General features: G+C 41.2%; 1 protein-coding gene across 1 annotated transcript in view; it reads left to right on the top strand.

The window, feature by feature from the left end:
• The window catches only part of ahr1b (aryl hydrocarbon receptor 1b), a 64,543-nt gene extending 63,466 nt beyond the window's left edge, over window positions 1-1,077 (top strand). The window contains exon 11 of the mRNA XM_085348784.1: window positions 581-1,077. Coding sequence (XP_085204910.1) covers window positions 581-739 — 159 coding nt within the window. The 3' untranslated portion in view covers window positions 740-1,077. The remainder of the gene's footprint in view (window positions 1-580) is intronic.
• Window positions 1,078-21,291: the final 20,214 nt, after the last annotated feature.

Below are 21,291 nucleotides of genomic sequence, written 5' to 3'. Positions count from 1 at the left end.
TGCTGCGAATGCAGTGAGGAGGGGGGAGGGAGGGCGAGGCAGCCAGAGAGAGGCACAGCTCTGCTGTGAACAGATTACACGGTTTTACAGCACGTTTGGACCACTGAAGAAAAGAAATAATTAACATGAACAATAATGAATGAGGTTAAAGCCTTCTACAACTCATAAGAAAAGTGAGTAGAACACCACCAACACTTCTTTTCATTCATGTGAGTAAAGCAGACAACAAATTTGTTTTCATCAGAACGACTCATCCTTCCAGCACGGGTTTCTATATGTAGCTAGCTGTGTAATTCACTAAACTGCAGCACTTTCACACAGACATCTGCTATTGTCCATTTTTACTTACATTTCTTTTCAACTTAACCTTGAAAAGTGAATCGATATCTTTCCGTTATGGAGTTCTTTTCTTGGAGACAGTTTTTTCTTGGACACCTGCCAGTTCTAGAAATTACTTCATTTTTTTGGACATTTGACAGTTTTTCTAGTTTTGTTATTGGTTGTTTGGGGAGAGATACATTTTTTTCTCAGAAATTAGTGTGTTTTTCTTACAGTGTGACCCTGTTGTGTTGTTTCTCAGCTGGAGAATGGCTGCCTCCTTGGAGCCGCAAGCACGGCGTACGTCAGGACGTGTCTGATGTCCAATGGGAACGCAGTGGCCACAGGCGACATCCCAGTCCCATGCCCAGATGAACTTCCTGCCCTTCAGGACTCCCAGAAATCTGGATTTTTCCTCTGAGAAGGTAGAACAGAAAAGAGAAGAGGAAAAACAGACTGTGTCTGCATTTGACAATCATGATTTTATAAGGATGCAAACTAAAAAGACTTCAGATCAGCTTCTCTTTAATAGCATTTGTTTCATCTCACCTGTGCTGCTCAGAAAACCTCAGATCTCCTCTGGTAGAGGAAGAGGACGAGCTCTCTCTGAAAGTGTCCACATCTGGTTCAAACATGTGGTCCTGACGATCTGACCGCAACTGGGTTTTTGCTGTCAAGCCAAAACTCATCACTTTGTGGCCGGTGTGTAAACAGTTAATCGAACAGAAAATAAGTGGAAGACGCAATTACACTCAATTACTGCACTTTTTTTATCTTTATTATCTCTCTTTGGTGCTCAAAATAAGAAACAAAAAGGCCGGTTTTAGTGGCACATAATGTGAAAACTGAACTATTCAAGTACTGCCGGCTATTTTTTTTAACTGTATGCACACCCAGCTGTTGGTTTAGGTTCAGCCTGAAATGATCTTCAAGTTTAAAAGACTTTAACTCTCAAACCACTGAGCTGTTTTTCCTGATTAAAATGACTTGGGGGGGTTTATTAATTACACTCATTTCAGTTCATTTTTTTATGTTAAGAACTCTGTTATAATATGTCGGAGCTTCAGTTACACTAATTAGAGATGCTTTAGAAGCATAACAGCTAATTATACACACACGTTTATAGTTGTAATAATTTACTGTACCCATTAACCTAACTTCCATTAACTTGAGTGTGATAGAATCTATCCTGCTTGTTCCTATGAAAACCTTTTTGATCACCACTTTATATTCATGCAAATATCTTGAAAAATATAGAAATTAATACAAATATTCAAGTAATAAAATAAATACAGGCAAACACTTTGAGCATGAGCTTTGAGAAGTGATCGCTATGGTAGTTGAGAAGGACCAAAACTTACACGCTGAGCATTAATAAAAATAAAATATCACATATGCTGCATCAAGCAACAGCAATCAGTCAGCGAATCTTTATTTGTATAGCATCTTTCATGCAGCTCAGTGCAGTTTAATGTACTTGATTGATGAATGACGAGATGGTAATAAGACATTAGCTTGCAATGTTAGCCAATTTTAAAATAAAATAAAAAGGCAGCAGATGAAGTAAAACAGAAATTTTAAATGGTCTTTGGACATGATGAAAGTAAAACAGATGAAATAATAAATAAAGATATATAAAATAAGGTCAGATAAAATACAATAAAAAGCAAAAAATAAATAGAATAAAATGTTTATTAATGAAAAAGGTCTAAGGAGTAAGTAAAATTAAAATAATTTAATTCAGTAACAATCCTGAAGAACTTTTTATCAATGATTTGCAGATTGCATGTAATTGACAACTTAACCCCATTCAGTTGCAGACTGATTGCAGACTGTCTTATTGCAACAAAGTTGCTTTTAAGTCAGTGTATTTTGTGGAGAGACACTCTCATGACTGAATAATGGTTTTCAAAACAGAGAAGATCAGATCAAATCAGAGCATCAAATTCGAACATAGAACAAATCATGCTTTCCATTATCTTTGCCACACTAGTGAATAATTCCTGTCAAAACTATGAAACTTTGTAGGAAAATAGGCTGATGAATCCAGGAAACATTTTTGTGGTGTTGGGTAACGTGAAGGTTAAAGTCTTTAAATCCTCTGAGAGCTAATTCACCACAACTGATGATGATGTGTTGACCAAAAAAAACCCAAAAAACAAATCTCCTGTAAAGCCTTGAGTCTGCAGCTCGACTTAAACTGCATTTTCTCAGCAAACTCAAACCAACAGCTGCCTTTAAAGTAGGAAACATTTTAGCTTAAAGCTCATGGTGTGGTGTGCTTAGAAAATTGGTCACAAGAAGTCATCTGAAACATTTAAAACCACTGGTGAAGACTTTAATCATATACAATCTGCAGTATATTTTAATGCAAACATTTTGAGCCATTCATTTATGGAAAACGCTGTGACGTCAGATCAGAGAAACAAACAGATTATTTAAACATCAGTGTTCGTTTTGTCACCTAGATGTAGATCAACTATATTTTGACCTACGAAAGCTGCCATTAGTTTATATGTGCAATGCATTCAGCTCAAAATTACACAAAGGATGAACTACTGTGATATCATTTACGGTGCTTTGGTCCAAATAAAGTTGATTCAATTTAATGGCACCAAATCTCAACAGCAGTTGCCTCAAGGTGCTTTATATTGTAAGGTAGAGACCCTACAATAATACACAGAAAACTCAACAGTCAGACGAGCCTCTATGAGCAAGCACTTGATGACAGTGGGAAGGAAAAACTCCCTTTTAGCAGGAAGAAATGTCCAGCAGAGTCGGGCTCAGCCATGATCAGTAAGGGGAGAGGGGTTTAGACACATGGACGTGATATAAGAAACGTAGAGGATTATTACAGTGGTCATCTTCATGTTGTACAGCTCGAGTACAGCCGACCAGAAAAAGTGTCTGTCTTGCTGTAGGGACCATTAGATGTCTCTACCCAGAGTGCACTGCAACTTTAAACAACATGGCAGCCTATTAGTGAAAGGACTTTTCCACTTTTCATAAAATGAAGGCACAAGATGACATCACAAGCTCTACACGATTTCATAATCTGGGTTCCTTTTAAGATTAGAGAGGACTAGCAGACGGTTTTTATCGGTTCACCCTAATGCTGCATTTTCGAAGTTTACACCAATGTCGTGCACCGGCTTGGGCGGTCTGATTTGTCGATCAGCGGTGCTGAAATCAAACATCAAAGAGCGTTTTTTGGTTTGTTTCCTGACCGGAGAGTGTGAAAATCTCCCGTTAATGCCTTTCAGCCTGTCAGACTCCCGACCGTTTATTCCTTCAAAGTGTGAATAACTAAAAAAAATATTTTATTCTCATATCTAAAGTGAGAACTTGTAGCTGGTTTAGCACTGACTGACTTCCACACTTTAAACCCTGGTGCACATTAATTAGCAGTACTAGAGCTCACCTGGCTGGGCTTTCTTCACGTGAAGCCCCTGTTGACCCTGCTGGTTGTGTAATGTTTGAAAATGTCTCGCTCACTGAGACTGCGATCCAGCTGTTCTGAAGGCAGTTTACGTCAAAGCTTACAGCCCACTGCGTTCATGTCATGTCAGATTAACTGGAACTGAAGAAGTTATTAAAGTGATAGTAATCAATATGTCTGCATGATCAGAGGGTTAAACTGGGGCTGTATGTGTTTTATGTTAAACAACACACAGTAATAAAAAAACAAAATGTTCTTGCATCACAAAAATATTGTTATTGGAAATTGTGACAGCCCTAGTTTAAATCCAGAAACTTCACAGACAGTAGCATTTTTTTTTTTACCGTTCCTCTCATCCCTGTTTGCAAAATTTGCAAAGCATGAATTTTGAAGTGTGATTTCAAATCATGAAGCAAAAGGAAAATGAAAACTAAAGCCAAAGTTTTTGTCTCACACGATATAAAGTGTCTGTGAAACCATCAGGATTTTTGGTTGGTGCCTCAGCGTTTTATCACAGGGCTGATATTAGCTGGTATCAGTATTTAAGACAACCTGTAAATGAAAATTAAATAAGAAACACCCTTCAACCATGCTATGAGTGTTAAGCTTGCACAGTTTGTCCACTAGAGGGCACTCTGCAACATTCTTGTTTGTAATTCAAGTTCGGAAGACCCTAAAACTGAATTTTTACATCTACAAAACTGATTTTGGCTGTTTGAAAAATGGCCTGAACTTAAAATAAGTCTATTTTAAGTTTAGGCCAATTAAAACATACTTTAAAAAAAGATTTTTGTGTGGTGGTAGGACAGCTTTTTAAATCAAGATCAGTCTACATATTTAATTATGTATAATTATAAAACCTTTAGACATCAGTTGAACTGGTTTTGGCTTCACTTGAGGCTGTGGACTTCCTTTGGCTGCTCACTAACTAGCTGAAAGGCATTGTTGCACCTTAAGAGAGCCGTTTCAAGACACACTGACAGGTTTTGTCTCGGTGCGTATAATGTGGCAGGGCACAACATCATTATTTTAGCTTTGTGTTTTGACATATATTAGCTCAGCGGTGACATGACATGAACGGAGATATTAAGAGCAGCTGGAGGGCAGACGGGACAGCATTTAGCATTTAGCACTGACTCAGAAACCAAAAGAGGCGCTCTGTTGCTGAATGTCTCGTGTGAATCACGAAGCTTTGAACTCGCCACAGAAAGTTGCTTAGAAGCGATTTTTTGCTCACGTCAGCCGACGACAATCGAAAAGCATTTATAGATTTTCCTCTTTGTTTTTGTTTTTTTCCTTTTCTTACTGACTTTTTCTTACGATCAGATTTTTCTTAAAGCAGATCATTTAAAATCAGTAGTCAGATCACACACTGACACGCTGTATGGAAGAAAAAAAAACTTTATGAGATCTCAAGGCTATTTACAACCTGAAAAACTAATTGTGTGTGTGTGTATAAGATGTGTTTATAATGGTGTTGTTCAATCACTGCTTTGTAATCACAGCTCTGACAAGCTCTTGCACTGAAAGTAGTTTTTAAGAAAAGCATTTTATGATTCCTTGTCATATGAATATTGTCCCTAAGAGTCTCAGTGTGTTTTATCTATATGTCATGTTTGAAGACACGTTAGCTCAAAGCAGTATGGTGCCATAACGATGAGCAAAGACCTGCTCTGCTCTCAGCATTTGGAGACTTTAAAATCACTCGTTTCACTTGCTAAAACCCACTTTGTCCACAGATTTGAAACATGGCGTGAGATATTAAGAGCAGCTGGAGGGCAGACGGGACAGCATTTAGCATTTAGCACTGACTCAGAAACCAAAAGAGGCGCTCTGTTGCTGAATGTCTCGTGTGAATCACGAAGCTTTGAACTCGCCACAGAAAGTTGCTTAGAAGCGATTTTTTGCTCACGTCAGCCGACGACAATCGAAACGCATTTATAGATTTTCCTCTTTGTTTTTGTTTTTTTTCCTTTTCTTACTGGCTTTTTCTTACGATCAGATTTTTCTTAAAGCAGATCATTTAAAATCAGTAGTCAGATCACACACTGACACGCTGTATGGAAGAAAAAAAAACTTTATGAGATCTCAAGGCTATTTACAACCTGAAAAACTAATTGTGTGTGTGTATAAGATGTGTTTATAATGGTGTTGTTCAATCACTGCTTTGTAATCACAGCTCTGACAAGCTCTTGCACTGAAAGTAGTTTTTAAGAAAAGCATTTTATGATTCCTTGTCATATGAATATTGTCCCTAAGAGTCTCAGTGTGTTTTATCTATATGTCATGTTTGAAGACACGTTAGCTCAAAGCAGTATGGTGCCATAACGATGAGCAAAGACCTGCTCTGCTCTCAGCATTTGGAGACTTTAAAATCACTCGTTTCACTTGCTAAAACCCACTTTGTCCACAGATTTAATCTTTCTTTTTTAAAAATCTGAGTTTAAATTAAACCAAACTCTCCCTGTGCTGTTTTTTAATGCACGCAGACTTTATTTTGTTGTTTGTTTGTTTTTTTTTTAAATCACTGGAAGTTGTAGTTGTGCGCTAACATGTGTTTAAAAAACAAAAAAATGCAGTCTGCCATGTGTTGAAATGTGCTCTTGGATCCTTGAAATAAAGGATTTTGTGTAATCACACTGTAGCGGGGCCTCCTTTGTCGTGTTGTTTATGCTATTTGATTGGTTGTGCTAACTGCTGTCTTTTGCCCACCGGGTGTCAGTGTAGTCCCCAATTCTGATGTCCTCAGATTTTTAAAAGACAGTGTACAAATAGCCACTCCAGATGCATGACATCATTAAAGGAAAGTCGGGTAAGAAGTAAAGAAGAGTTAAGGATTTAAAAAGCACCATAACGCCCACTAAGAGTCCATGTTATATCAGAATTAATAATCAGCTGCCGACATATCCCAGCGCAGCACTGCCACCATGTGTCAGGACTCAAAACATCCAAGATAGTCAAAATTATCTATGGAATATTTGAAGTGACTTTGAACGCAGCATGGTTTTTGATGCCAGACTGGCTGATGTGAATTTTCACAAGCTGCCAATCTACCGAAGAGCACCTCGGCAGCAGCAGAAGACCACACCAGGTGCAACTTCTGCCAACTTTGTATTGTAGCCTCAATGTTAATTGATGGTGGTATAACATTTTGTTACATAATGTTACACATGCTGATACTATGAGTTTATATTGGCCTTGTTGATTTTGCTGTTAATTCTTGATCAACATAACTATATTTATTTCTCCAGGAATACCTAAACCAGTGGCAACAGAAAGCACCAGAAGGGCAGAAAGTGGCATGTGTGAAACTTAGACACACTCCTTACAGTTGCATTAGAAACCTCTCAGAGTTTAAATGCTGAAGTGAAACACGGCACCAACAAGAGGTTGAGGAGGCTTTTAGCTGCACATGTCCTTACTCGCGCTTTTTACACCAACAGACGTGTGAACTCCTGCCCAAAAGAAAGCAAACAAACACACAATGATACCAGGGAGTGTAAAGTGACCAACAGCAAAGACTTACAGATATAGCTGGACTGGCCATCGGGCCTACCGGGCATATGCCTGGTGGGCATATGCCTGGTGATTTTTTGTTTTTGTGGGCCGATGATTTTTTTTTTTTTTGTAACGGTATAAACAATGAAAGGTGGTGGATTGGCCAGATGCTAGTCGATGTGTAAAAATAACTCAGTTGTTTGGTGGTGGCTGTGGCGGAGCTTCCACAGAGGCCAGCAGGTGGATGAGGGAAAGAGAGGCAGGAGGAGGAGAGACCTGAGGCGGCCGCAGGTCAGAGTGTCAGGTGAACTGAACTTCAGGTAAGAAGAAGGTAAGAAGACCTGCAGTCTATCTGGGTCAGATATAAACCAAGTTTAGGTGGAGTTTATTTTCGTTGTGCTCACTTTTTCGTACTGGGTAGTAGTTAGCATGACGGAGTTTCTATACAGCTGGGTGGGTGCTTTGATGTTATTGATAGTGAACTTTATTTTATTCATAAGGTTAGTTAGTAGAGTTGCCAATCGTCCCGTTAAAAAACGGAATCGTCTGTATTCAGAGAAAATATTTCGCGTTTCGTATTGAGGTGAAAAGGAACACAGTTTGTCCCGGACTTCAGCTACAATGAAAAAAAGACACAAAGCTGGAGTTATTCTGTGTCTTTACGCTGTCAGCTGCCTCTTCTTCTCTCATTCTCTCCCCTCCCTCTCCTGTGGCTACTTCAATCATGAAACTGATCAATGATCAGCTGATCGGCTCTCTTGCTTGTTTATCGCCCACTTTGCGCCAGAAAGAGGAAACCAGCGGATGTCGCGCTAAACAACAGCAGCACGTTTAAGCTTGATCAGCTGTTGTTAGAATTTATTTAATATTACTTTCTAGTATCAGCTGATGTTTGCTGGAGCCACAGCTGTAAAAGCTGCTGGTCATGATATCGGTTTGGATTAGGGATGCACCAATACCACTTTTTTGGAAACGAGTACGAGTACTTGCATTTCAGTACTCGCCGATACCGAGTACTTAATAAAAACATGATTTAAATTTGCAGGTAACAGCTTTAGTCCTATAATTTAACAAAAAATAAACAAACAAGGGTATAGTTTGGAATTAAGAACATTTATTTAAAATGAAAAGCATGTTGTATGCAACATATTACAGAATAAATAATTATAAAAAAAACAAAATTTTATTTTAAATTTGTTCGTCTGTTTCCCTGTTTAGAAGTCTCACTAGCACAGTCACAGCTGGGATGACATCAGAGGCTAGTGCGTTGTAGCTGCTCACTTTTTTAGTTCCTCAAAGGGGGCGAGGATGGCAACAGTTGTCTCCATAAGAGCCCATTGGTGAGCGGTGAGATAGTCAGGGAGTTCGTGCACTCGCTTTTGCTCAATGAGGGACTGGACCATGTAATACGTGCTGTTCCAGCGCGTCTGTACGTCCTGCTGCAGTCTCTTTATTGGCTGGTTGAGCTGTCCCTGAATGTCCTCGAGGCGGGAGTAGGCTAAGGCGGAATGTTTAAAATGCCCAACTATTTTCCGTCCCACTGCTATAGCATCAGCTATGCTCCTCTGTGCTAATAAGCGTGGGTAAATAAGCGTGGGTAAACTCTTTGTACTCGTTGTTGTGTTGGGATTTTAGGTGCTTGATTAAATTGCTTGTGTTAAATGCACTACCTTGAGCCTCCTCTGGACAATTTCGCTGAGCATAATTTGTAGTCCGCCTTTGTTTTCGCGTCTTCGTTCACTTTGAAATAGTTCCACACAGCTGATATGTCTCGCCTTGCTTTCTCCCCGCTCTGAGCTGCAGCCGGGGCCTGGGGGCGGGCACTCGGCGCTTGTGGTTAACCCCTTACATGCCGCTCAAACATAGACAGGGCTCAGACCGTGGTATCGGTCCTCGATATCGGGGGACTTTTAACGAGTACGAGTACTTTAGAAAATGTGGTATCGAGGCCGATACCGGTATCGGTATCGGTGCATCCCTAGTTTGGATATGTGGTGAGAGGGAAACATGAAGATGAAACCAGGAGATCTCCTTACCGAATCTTCATAGCTGAACAGGTTTACCTTTTAGGTGACATGAATTAGTTGAAGGGAAGTTATGAACTGTTTCTGAGAGGCAAATAACACCAGGATCCTTTTCTAAGTAGCTCAAAGTTTTGCCAGAGGGGGAAGGTAGGGCATTAACAGGGAGAGGGGGGGCACAAAGAAATACTTTTTTTTTCTTATTCTCTTTTAAAAATATCTGGCTTTTATTAAATAATTATGTGGATCTTACAACCAAAGTTTTTATCTGACGTAAAATGTATAGAAATCATACATATACCAACAAGACAGTGTACATCACTGTCACAACTAGAGATGGCACGATACCACTTTTTTATGTCCGATACCGATATCATAAATTTGGATATCGGCCGATACCGATATGAATCCAATACAATGTGTTTTTTAATCAATAAAACTTTTTTTTAATATCTTGCTGCTTTTTGTATAAGTTCATACTCAAGTTAAAAAAAACAAAAAAAAAACAAAACACTAAAGCTATTCTGTTATACCTGTATGCAAAAAATGCACTGGACCCAAAATATTTCATAGTTCAGCAAAACCCATCAATCTAATAAACTTAAACCTACTCCGTCCTCCCTATTCTGGTATTTTAAAGAGTAAGCAACCTAACTAATAGGGCTCTAAAACTCCCAGCAAAAAAAAAAAAACAAATAGGGAACCACCCCCACCCTCCACCTCGTGATGCTTAATCGACGTAATCAACTTTAATTTGATGCAGTGTGAAAAAAAAATGCCCAGAAATAAATTATTTTTCAAGAATAATTAAATAGATTCAACATCTTTCTTCAACAGAACTGCCGACTGCACAGATGGTACCTTCCCAAAGGAAAAAGTACTATAGCTTACTAGGATATATTAGACTTAATAGTTACTATATACAGTAATGGACTTCTATACATTTTACATCAGATTAAAACTTTGGGTGTAAGATTCAGATAATTATTTATTAAAAGCTAGACATTTTAAATGAGAATAAGAAAGAAAAGTATGTCTTTGTGCCCCCTTTTCCCCGTTAATGCCCTATCAGCCCCCCTGGCTAAACTTTGCTAGATCCGCCCCTGCACAGTTACCAGCCGTCAGCTACGTAGAAAAAGATCCTGGTGTAGAAGGTAATATTAAATAAATTCTAACAACAGCTTATCAAGCTTAAACGTGCTGCTGTTGTTCAGCCGCTGGTTTCCTCTTTCTGGTGCAAAGTGGGAGATAAACAAACAAGAGAGACGGACTCGCGACAGAAAAGCCGATCAGCTGATCACTGATCAGTTTCATGATTGAAGTAGCAGCAGGAGAGGGAGGGAGAGAGAAGAGGCATCCGCTCCATATATCGGTTGTTAAGCTTAACGCGGGAATGCTTTACAAACATTCAGAGATAAACTTACACACTTGCTTTACTTCTCTATGGGATAACTTCCTCGGAGATGAAATGCTGGTTTGGTAGCGAGGCTACAAATACACGCAGCCGCTCTATCACGTGAGCACACTGCTCCGACGTGCTACGGTTATGAGGAGAGTTACGCCGTGTCGCAAGTTTTATGAGGTGCTTTTTTGATATTTAATGGATCGGATTACATTTTTTATTTCTCTCCGATATCCGATCCAGTAATTTTCGCCAGTATCGGACCGATACCGATGCGTAATATCGGATCGGTCCATTTCTAGTCACAACAGCATCTGTTCTCATTCAAAGCCTTTATGGCTTTTCCTATAATACCTGGTGGGCCAGTCTCTAGTCAAAATGCCCGGGCTGATTTTTTTGTCCCAGTCCAGCCCTGCTTACAGACTAAAATACTGAATATTTGTCTTAGCTTATTTGAGCTATTTGTCTTAGCTCTGCACCCACATCTCAATCACCACATTGGATAATTCACAGTGCAACCAGAAACTCTGGGATGTACCATGTTATGAATCAAGCCTGCCTTAGTTAGTATTGTGGACTGGGAGCAAAAAGAGGTCTGACAACTTTATGTTTGTTTTACTCATGCTTTGAGCTCTTTTTCATCATTAAGATTACTTCATTCAAAAAAATGCAAACAGAAGCCTGACTGTGAAGTTAAAACAAACTAACTAACTGAAAAATAAAGACATGACTAAAAGAAGGTAGCTAAAAGGAGGCTTCCTCATAAGGCTTCCTCTCCAAGTGCAGAACGCTGTCTGCTGCTGACTTTACATCTTTAATTCATGAGAGTTTTCCTTCTCCTGCAGCCTGCTGACAGTTAACTTTGCCTGCTTGTGACGTGATCAATCATCCAAGCAAGATGTTTTGTGTCCCACTTCAACCTCCTCAGACCGATGCCTCGTGCAGCCCGTTGCCACAGGCCACCCAGCGAGGCAGCGGGGAGAGCTCAAATATTACAGAACAGCCGCCCAGAGCAAATATGCTACTGGTGCTGTTTTTGTTCTTTTCCCACTGAGATAATTCACCACAGTGCAAACACTAGAAACCACATGAAAAACATCCAACCAAAAGAAAATGATAAAAGCGTCTCCAACAATGATGCCTGCTGCTGAGGCTTTGATTTCACACCAAAACTGAATGTTTTTTTATTATTACAGGTGATAATGACTGGATTAATTTCAACACAACTGTATTCATTTTTTTTGTTACACTTTATGTAAATTCTCAAAGTTACAGTGTGCAAAATTGTCACCACAGATTGTAGACTGCATTTAGTCTACTACTGTTTATGTAAAAATATTTTGTACGCACTATATTTTAAAACACATGAATATCAACACTTAGCAATAAGTACAGAAATAAGTTGCTATCTTTTATATACAATGTATAAGGGCATCGTTGATGATGGTGTTTTGGTGTGATGGGTAAAAAAACTGAAACATACCATTAGTCATGGCAGTTCTGCAAATCTCTGTGCCAGCCCACATCAGCCTTTCCTCACGCCATGTTTCAAATCTTGTACAGGGCATCCTATTACACTGCTTTAGCACACCTAAAGTTGCTACTCAATACATTTCATTGTGGAGCCTTGATAGGATGCCACTTGTCTGTGCAATAAGTCCATCGCAATCCGATGGATGAGTCTGTGTTTGGCGGTTGCCATGAGAACGGTACCTGTCTGACTGCGTTGTGCCAAGTGTAAATTTTGGTGGAGGGTGATAGTTTGATATATAGACATAAGATATATAGATATTTTGGAAAAACTCATGCTCATAAAGCAAGGTCTATAGTTCAGTGAGTTTGCTGTGGAAGAACTTGACTGGCCTGCACAGAGTCCTAACGTCAGCCCAACAGAGCACTTTTGGGATGAATTAGAGACTGCAAGCCAGGATTTCTCCTCCAACATCAGTGCCTTACCTCACAAATGTGATTCTGAATGAATGGTCAAAAATTCCCAGAAACACTCCTAAACCTTGTGGAAAGCCTTCTAGGAGGAATTGAAGCTGTTATGGTTGCAAAGGGTCAGTTGACAACATATTAAACTGTGGATTAAGAATGGTATTTCACTCGAGTTTATGGTGTGTTTGAAGGCAGATGAGTAAGTACTTTTGGCATTATAATGTAATTCAGGAAAAAAGCCTGTGCAAAATCAAGGGTTAAACCTCTCTGGAGTTCAAAGGAAAAAACACCCTTAACTGTCTTATGCAACAGACTTGGGTAGCCAAAGGTTGCTTAAGGTAACGATGAAGGCTGTGTTCATACTGACGTGTCCAGTATTTTATCCTCTCCGGTCTGTGAGTTGTTCCTGCTGCACAGAAGACAGATGAAATATTTAAGGAGCGTCTATAACCACTCAGGCCTGCTCAGAGGACACCGTGCTGTTCCTGTCTGCAGAGCCGTTGACCTGCTTTCAAACCACGCTCAAAAACTTTACATCAAACTGCTTTGTATTGTGCATTTGCTCACAAAACAGGCAGGTGTACATTTAAGTGAAAAATCTACAAAACAAACAACGAAAACCCCCCCCAGAACTTTTCAATTATAGAAGTGTTTCTATCGATGTTTTCCCTGATGCTGCGATTGATCGCTGGCAGATTGATTTTTGTCCTCCTGCTATTATTGGTCCTGCTGCTGTCCATATTCAGAGCTGCAGCAGGAAACACTGATCTCTCTCTCTCTGCATGCCCTGTCTCCACCCGTTGGGCTGTCAGAGTGTATTAGCTCTACCCCAACACACACACACACACTCCTGCATTGAGTTAAAATAAAAATGCCTGTGAGAGAATGATGGCTTAATCAGGAGCAACTTTATGGGGTACAATCACAAAATGAAGATGTTCTAGACATAATAATCCACTAAAATCTTTACAGCTATTTTAGTCAAGCTGTAGCTCGACTAAAATAGCCGTCTGATTCCTGATAATTTAACGACACCGTATCCGAGCGTCCCTGAGTGACACATACATGTCTGGACAGCCAAGCAAAGCGAAGCGTGAGCTGTCATGAAGCTTCAAACAAAGGGCTAATGGCCAGTGTTCACCGTCAGAGAGGCTTTTAGGGAGGAGACCACCTATCATCAGTGTAACCCATATCTGGGGCTTTATTTGTAAAGAGGTTCTTAGCTTTGGCTACTTCTCATTTCTTTATATTTTTTTCCTAAGAGCCAGACTTTATGCTAATTTTTAAATAAGTCTGGAGCAATAGTTCTGCAGGCTTTCTGACGGTACAATGGAGGTCAGAACACAGGTACAGCCATCTGTGAAACACACTGGAGGCTCTGTCATGGTTTGGGGCTGCATTTCAGTTGGTGTTGGAGATCTTATCAAAACTGACTTGGGCTCTTCATTGACCTTCAGTAAACACTGAAGCAATTTGCAGCCTGAAATTGTCCAGGATGATAGTCCACACCTCCAAGTTTGAGGTATGACCGGTATGATGGCAGTAATGTGACCATCATACCGGTCTATGGTGCTAAAGAGAGAGTTTAGCTTGAAGGTTTTTCATTTGCCAGTTTACCTACATTCTAATGACATGTGGGTAATGAAGAAAAGACTGAAGTTGCAAATACAGAAATTAGTTTCCTTCGTAGGTGCTCAGAGCCACTAATCCTTTATGCCCAAAGGAGCCAGTTGAAGTGCTTTGGGCATCTGGTTATGAGAACCCACTGAAGAGATTATACATGTCATGAAATGGCTGTGGCAGGCAGGATGTAGGACCCAAAACACAGAACACTCAGAGGAGGCTGCTTTATTGCAGTGACAAAACTTAAACAAAAAAAATACTTGCAAAATCAAACCAAAAACTAAAATCTGGGAACTGAAAACAAAACACTGCGAAACCAGGAAACTAGGGACGGAGATCTCAGGGAGCACGGAAGGAGAAACACACACACAGCATGAGGGGACGACACGACACTGACAGAGACAAACACAGGGCTAAAATACACTGAGGGAAACGAGGAGATGAGACACATGAGGGGAGCACAGAGCAATCAACATGACGAGACCAGGGTAAAGAAAAACTCAAGACCCTCCAGTGGGAGCAGAAGATGGCTGGCACGGTTCTCCAGAACCCCCAGCAGGAACAGAAGACGGCTGGACGGGCTCCTCGGACCCTCCAACAGAAGCAGCTACAGGTTCAGCAGGTACAGAGGCCCCTGGCTGAACAGATAACTGAGCTGCGGGCAGAGCTGACAGCTGAAGGTTGTAGTGGACGTAGAGTAGGTGTTGGTTCTCCTGAGCCTCCGGACGGGCTCACTTGAGCCATCATCAAAGACAGACACGGGTGCAGATACCTTCTGGACCCCTGCCACTCCCACCCAAGGAGTAGGTACGGGCGCGGAGGTCTGCTGCATCCAGGCGGGCCTCACCTCAAGAGTTGGCACAGGTCTCGGTAGAGACTGGGCAGCTGCTGCCCCCACCCGAGGAGCTGATATGGGTGCAGGGACCAGCAGGGCCTCAGCTGACCTGGAAACTGGAGCAGGGATCAACTGGGCCCCAGCCCCCCTCTCCTTGGAAATAGAGACAGATGCAGTGAAATGCTGGGCCGCAGCTGTCCTGAGAACAGGAGCACAAGGAGTCAGAATGGCAGGCTCAGAGAAAACAGTCTTTGTGAGATTAATGCTCTGCTCTGAGTGGGCAGATAAAAAAAACAGTCCTTTGCAGGCTGGCTGAGTTTGCCTGAGCTCTCAGTGGAAACAAAAGGCTGAGCTGGCCGATGTCTTCACAGACATTTTCAACTCATCGCTGAGAAAGATGATCGTCCCAGTGTGCTTCAAGTCCACCACCATCATCCCGGTGCCAAAGAAATCCTCAGTATCCTGCCTGAATGTCTACCGTCCCGTCGCCCTGACCCCCATCATCATGAAGTTCTTCGAGAGACTTGTCATGTCACATTTGAAAAGCAACCTCCCCTGCTCTGGATCCAGTGCAGTTTGCATACCAGCTGAACAGGTCGACTGAAGATGCTATTTCCACTGCACTTCACCTCTCCCTCTCCCACCTAGACAAGAAAGACACCTATGTCAGAATGCTGTTCATAGACTTTAGCTCAGCATTCAAAACCATTATCCCCCAAAAACTGTTTGACAAACTCAGCAAGTTGGGACTGAGCACCTCTCTCTGCAACTGGATACTAGATTTCCTGTCAGAGAGGCCTCAGTCCATCCAAATCGGCGACAACATCTCCAGCACCATCAGGCTGAGCACAGGAGCTCCTCAGGGCCGTGTTCTCAGCCCACTGTTGTTCACCCTCCTGACACACGACTGCACCACCCTACACAGCTCTAACCACATCATCAAGTTCGCTGATGACACAACCGTGGTTGGATTCATCAGCAGCAATGACAAGTCAGCCTAAAGAGATGAGGTTCAGTAGCTGGCGTTCTGGTGCAGTAAAAACAACCTGTCACTGAATGTGGACAAAACCAAGGAGATCGTTGACTTCAGGAAGACTCGCTCCACCCACACACCACTCAGCATCCACGGATTCTTTCGCAGCATTCGGGCCCGATCCTCCAGACTGCGAGACAACTTTTTCCCGCAAGCCATCAGACTCCTGAACTCACAACCAGCTCCCCCACTCCCCCCACAACACACACCCACACAAACCATTGACTGACTCTATTGCACTCCACATACTACTGCCTTTGTAAATACAGATGCTGCTCTATGGAAAATCCTACTCTCAGGAAACTGCTCATGTTGATCACTTTATTATCACATTGTAATCTGAAAAGCTGCTATGTTGGTCATTTTAAACCACGTCAAGGTCACTTTAAATCCCAATTGTAAATTGTAAATTTTACACTGTTATTAACTCTTTTTACCTCAAGTGTATATTTACTCCCCTTACCTTAGTATTATAGTGTATATTTATTCTTACTCTTCCTATATTTATTGTTGTTCTTTTGCACTGAATGGAACTGGAGCCTCGTCGTCTTGTCTCTCTGTATACTGTACTGTATATAGCAGAGATGACAATAAAGTTTACTTTGACTTTGAGCTGCCACGGATGGTAGAGCGGGCTGCACTAGCTCTATAGCCTCCAAGGGTCCAGAGTCAGCTGAGGTCTCTCCAGGGCCTCTGGGGAAGCCCTGGAGAGAGAGTCAGTCTCTAGAAACGCTACCTTAGCAGCTACATGCACAGTTTCTGAATCTTCAGTCTCTGAGTTAGCCTTCAGTTTTTTTGTTGTTATAGTCCCCGGCTCAAATGGAGCATGAAAAAAGTCTTTATAATCGACAGAGGCAGAAAATGTGGTCTCGGAGAAAACAGTCTTACGATTTTAAACTCGACATAACCTGAGTTAGCTGTCATGGTGTTTGTAGACTCAGGGATGACTGACATAGAGTGTGTAAGTCCAGGCTTGGAAAGAGCAGAATGAACAAAGTCTGTTGTATTACTATGCCCAGGAGGAACACAAAAAACATTTCTTTAAGCATGAGTGGGAAATTAGCCTCAGAAAAAACAGCCTCAGAAATTGTAATTCCTGGCTTCGACTGAGGGAGATGAAATGAGTCTTTTACCTCCATAGTTCCTGAATAAATGGCCTCAGAATATACAGTCTCTATTTCACCAGGCTTGGATGGAGTAATACATAAGTCTTTGTGACTCACCGCATCTACTGATGACCGCCGGTGGCACGGAAGTTTCTTCCTCCTAGAAGAGGGAGCGGTAGCAGCAGGGAAAGCTGATGGCGATGTGGAACAGCTCTGACATGGCTTCCCCTGCTGTGGTGTGGAAAAGTTGGGTGGAGCGAAAATTATTCCCAATGCTTTGCAGAAAGCCTGTGCTGGCATGAGCTGACCGCCCACGGGTAGAGTGTGCTTAAAACAGTCACTTCCACTGACCACTGGAGCTCTCTCGGTGAGCGAAGGATGACGGCGGCGTGAACGCCGCTTTCTCTGGGAAAAAGGAGGAACCGACATTTCGGGTGGCGTTACGTCCGGTGGCTTGTGCTGGGAGTCCTCTGCCGGGTCGAACTGCGAATTTTCCGGTAGTCCGGGCAGGTGAGCGGTTGGAGTTGGGCAATGAAGGTGCAATGTATTGAGAAGAAAATCCTGTATTAGCAGGTGAAGAGAATTCAGTAGCCAGGGGTAACCAGAAACTAATCGCTGTAGCCGGTTAGCTGCAGCGTGATGTTACTCCTCCTCAGGAAAATCCAGCCACTGGTTACCATATTTTTCGGAAAGGCACACCGGATTATAAGGCGCATTAGGCGAAACAAAATCAGATCAAACTTTACTCAACTCATTCTTCTAGCTTCCTCCACTTCCGTACCATTGATTCATTAATGACAGAATTTAGATGGTTTTTAACTCTCAGTGATGCCGCAGTGTTCGTTTGACTTTGGGACCTGAGCAGACGGAGTTTTGGACCCAGATTCCATTACGGCTCCTGACTATGGTAGCGGTAATGCTCCAGCTGCGGCTTTGTAGCTTACCAAAGTCGTATTAAAACATTTTTTGAGTGCCGTGTACCACATAAAATTGGTTCGAGGTCAGTAAGCACAACCAGAATTCATACATAAGGCGCACTGAATTATAAGGCCTACTGACGATTTTTGAGAAAATTAAAAGGATTTTAAGTGCACCTTATAGTGCGGAAAATACAGTAGATAGCTGGTCCACAGAGTGAATGATATCCTGCCGGAGTTCTTCTGAGGGGGCGAGTGCTGCTGGATCCATTGTGTGGTCGCGTCATTCTGTCATGAAACAGCTGTGGCAGGCAGGATGTAGGACCCAAAACACAGAACACTCAGACGGAGGAATGAACTCAAAGAGGCTGCTTTATTATAACATGGAGCACAGAGACAGGAGTGACATAAGACACGACTGACTGGGGAACAAGAATAGCAATAATAATAATAATACAAAAATCAAAACACTGGGTCACTGATCCAGGACCGTGACAATCAGACCTGGGAATGCCTGAGGATCCCCCAGGAGGAGATAGAAAATGTTGCTGGAATACCTGCTTAGTCTGCTGGCACTGTGGCCCAACTTTGGATAAATGGTCAGACGGACTGTTTCAACACCTTCAAAATAATAGCAGCAATCACAAAGCCTTTTATTGAGAAAAGCAGGAAAAGGAGGTAGCCAGGAAGCGATTGCTCCAATCAGAATATAAATGTTTCCTCTTAAGGTACGGGGATAAACCGCAACCCTTTCCTCACAAGAACAGAGTTCTTCCTGTAGAGGTCAAACCATCAGCTGTCTAATGAACCAGCAGATGGACCACAGGGCTAATTTTCTCACAGCAGGACAGTCGGGCCATTGCTCACTCTGCTTCCTAAAAACCTGGTTCACTTAGAGTCCACATGTAGCGAGCTGAAAGGTCACCAACCCTCCAGAGCCCTGTGCTCCACTGTCCTGACCTTTACTGTGAGTGTCAGCGTTCAGCGTGCAGGTTTCGACCTCAGCGTGATGCTTGGGTCAAATCTCCACAGATGTCCTGTAGGGTCCGATATTTGACTGACAGCTGGCAGCTAGGACCCGCCAAATGGTAAATCTCCTCATTAATCACACACATTAATCACACACATTATAACAGCAATTTGGAGTTGCAAAATTTTAAGTTACAGACAACACTGAACACTGAACTCACCAAGCACCAAGGTGATTTAAGCATGAAGCATGGGTCCAAAAGGCTTGTCTTCCCACAGTAAGGTTATATGTGGAGCAATGTTGGTGACAAAGAATGACAATAGGGACCAAAACATAAAAAGAAATATCTAAATTTCATTTCAGCATTGCACATCTGAAAACATCAAACCTGTTGGGAAAACACTGCCCCCTAATGGTAAAAAATTGAGTTAAGTCCCACAGAGGGTAATTACAAAAAGATGTGTAGATGTGTTTTATAAACTTAACTGCAGTTTAGTGAAAAACTAATTACACCTTTAATGTTTCCTAAGGAATTAAAATTAATAATCAGCAAAGGTGAGAACCTGTATAAAAGAAGAAGTATTTGTACTATGCTGGTCTGGAGAATTCAGACCTGGAGATGTGGAGCATGCTCAGAAAAACTGACAGGAGAAAGCCTCTACTCCAGAGGCGGAGCCAGACATTTGAAACACCCGGGGCTTAGCCCTAAAGGGTAGTATGCATGTGGGATTTTTTTTTTTTTTTTTTTTGGGGGGGGGGAGAGAAATGACTGAAAGATTAATTGGCTCTGTTTTGAGTTTTGTTCAAAAAAGAATGACTTCATATAGGGAAAAATATATATCACATGTGCAGGACACCTTAAACTAGTTTTTTAATTAAGCAGCAAGGCAGAACAAGGTCGGGGCTGTATCAAGACACAGGGACTAAACCCCAATTCAACCAGACCCAGAACTGATCCAGAATTAAAACAGGACTACAACAGTTCAAAATCAGGACTACTGAGGACTTAACCAAGACAGAACCAGAATCAGAACTAGATGATAGCAGCACTAAAAATCATCATAGACCTGCACTACACTTATTTTTTAATTTTACCAAAGTACAGATTCAGAAAAGTTTATATAATTATTCAGCCTTGTTGTGCAAACAAGCCTGCATAACTTAATAAATATATAACTTGAAAAATAAGAAACCTAAAAAGAAACACTCGGTACGAGATACATGAGTACCTATGATACGGTGATACTTTTGGTAAACAACCATTTGACTAACATGTGTCTCACCTGCTCTTGTTCATCTCTGTTCTGTTCCTCTCTCTCCCTCTTTGTGCTGACAATCATCAAATATACAGTTGAAACCAGATATTTACAAACTCTTCAGATCAAAACACAAACACTTTTTTGATTGTAACATCAAATCAGACTAAATGTTTATTTTTTTTAGATTGATAAATATAAAAAACATATTTTTTAACTTTAAGAGTAAAGAGAGAAACTATCTGTGTTTCTTAATTGCAAATGGCACCAAATTGTATGCAAAATTGAGCCACACTTATGGAGCTCCACAGTTCTGTTCCTGGTGTTTTGGTTGACATCTCTTGATGTTCCCATTTCAAAGAAACAGGCTTTGTGTTTTGCCTTATATGCATCCACAGCTGTGCCACCAATTTACTCACATGGACTCTACGAACCTATCAGAAGCTTCTTCAGCTCAGAATGGAATCGTCTGGAGTTTCTTATTAATTAACAATAAACTTAGTGTACATGTACTCCTAAATTTGATGAAAGTGATAAAAAAATAGACAGCTCTGTCTCTCTTTATTCTGACATTTAACTAATTCAAAATATATTTCAATATTTATCCAAAACAAAACAAGTTTACTCTAAATTGATGTTGTACAGTAAAAAAATGTTCTTGTGTTTTCCATAAAGTGTAAATATCTGGTTTCAACTGTGAATATACTGCTGTGTATTGAAGTTCCTCTTGTTTTGCATAGAAATATACTGAACAACATACAAAGCATAATATATAAAATACTACCAGAGTTTTTTCTTTGAAAGAAGCCCCTTATGTCCATTCTTGTATATCAGTGCATTACTGAAACCGATTTATTTAGCCGTGGAGGGTAACAACTGAAAATATGAAATAAACACACATGTAAGCTAAGACTCTCTAAAGAAACAGCATTGTT

The sequence above is a fragment of the Diplotaxodon limnothrissa genome, linkage group LG23 (genome assembly GCF_057381915.1).
Source record: "Diplotaxodon limnothrissa isolate DT_005_m linkage group LG23, D_limnothrissa_male_GT1.1, whole genome shotgun sequence".
NCBI classification, from domain to species: domain Eukaryota; kingdom Metazoa; phylum Chordata; class Actinopteri; order Cichliformes; family Cichlidae; genus Diplotaxodon; species Diplotaxodon limnothrissa.
This window is presented reverse-complemented; position numbering and strand designations above follow the sequence as displayed.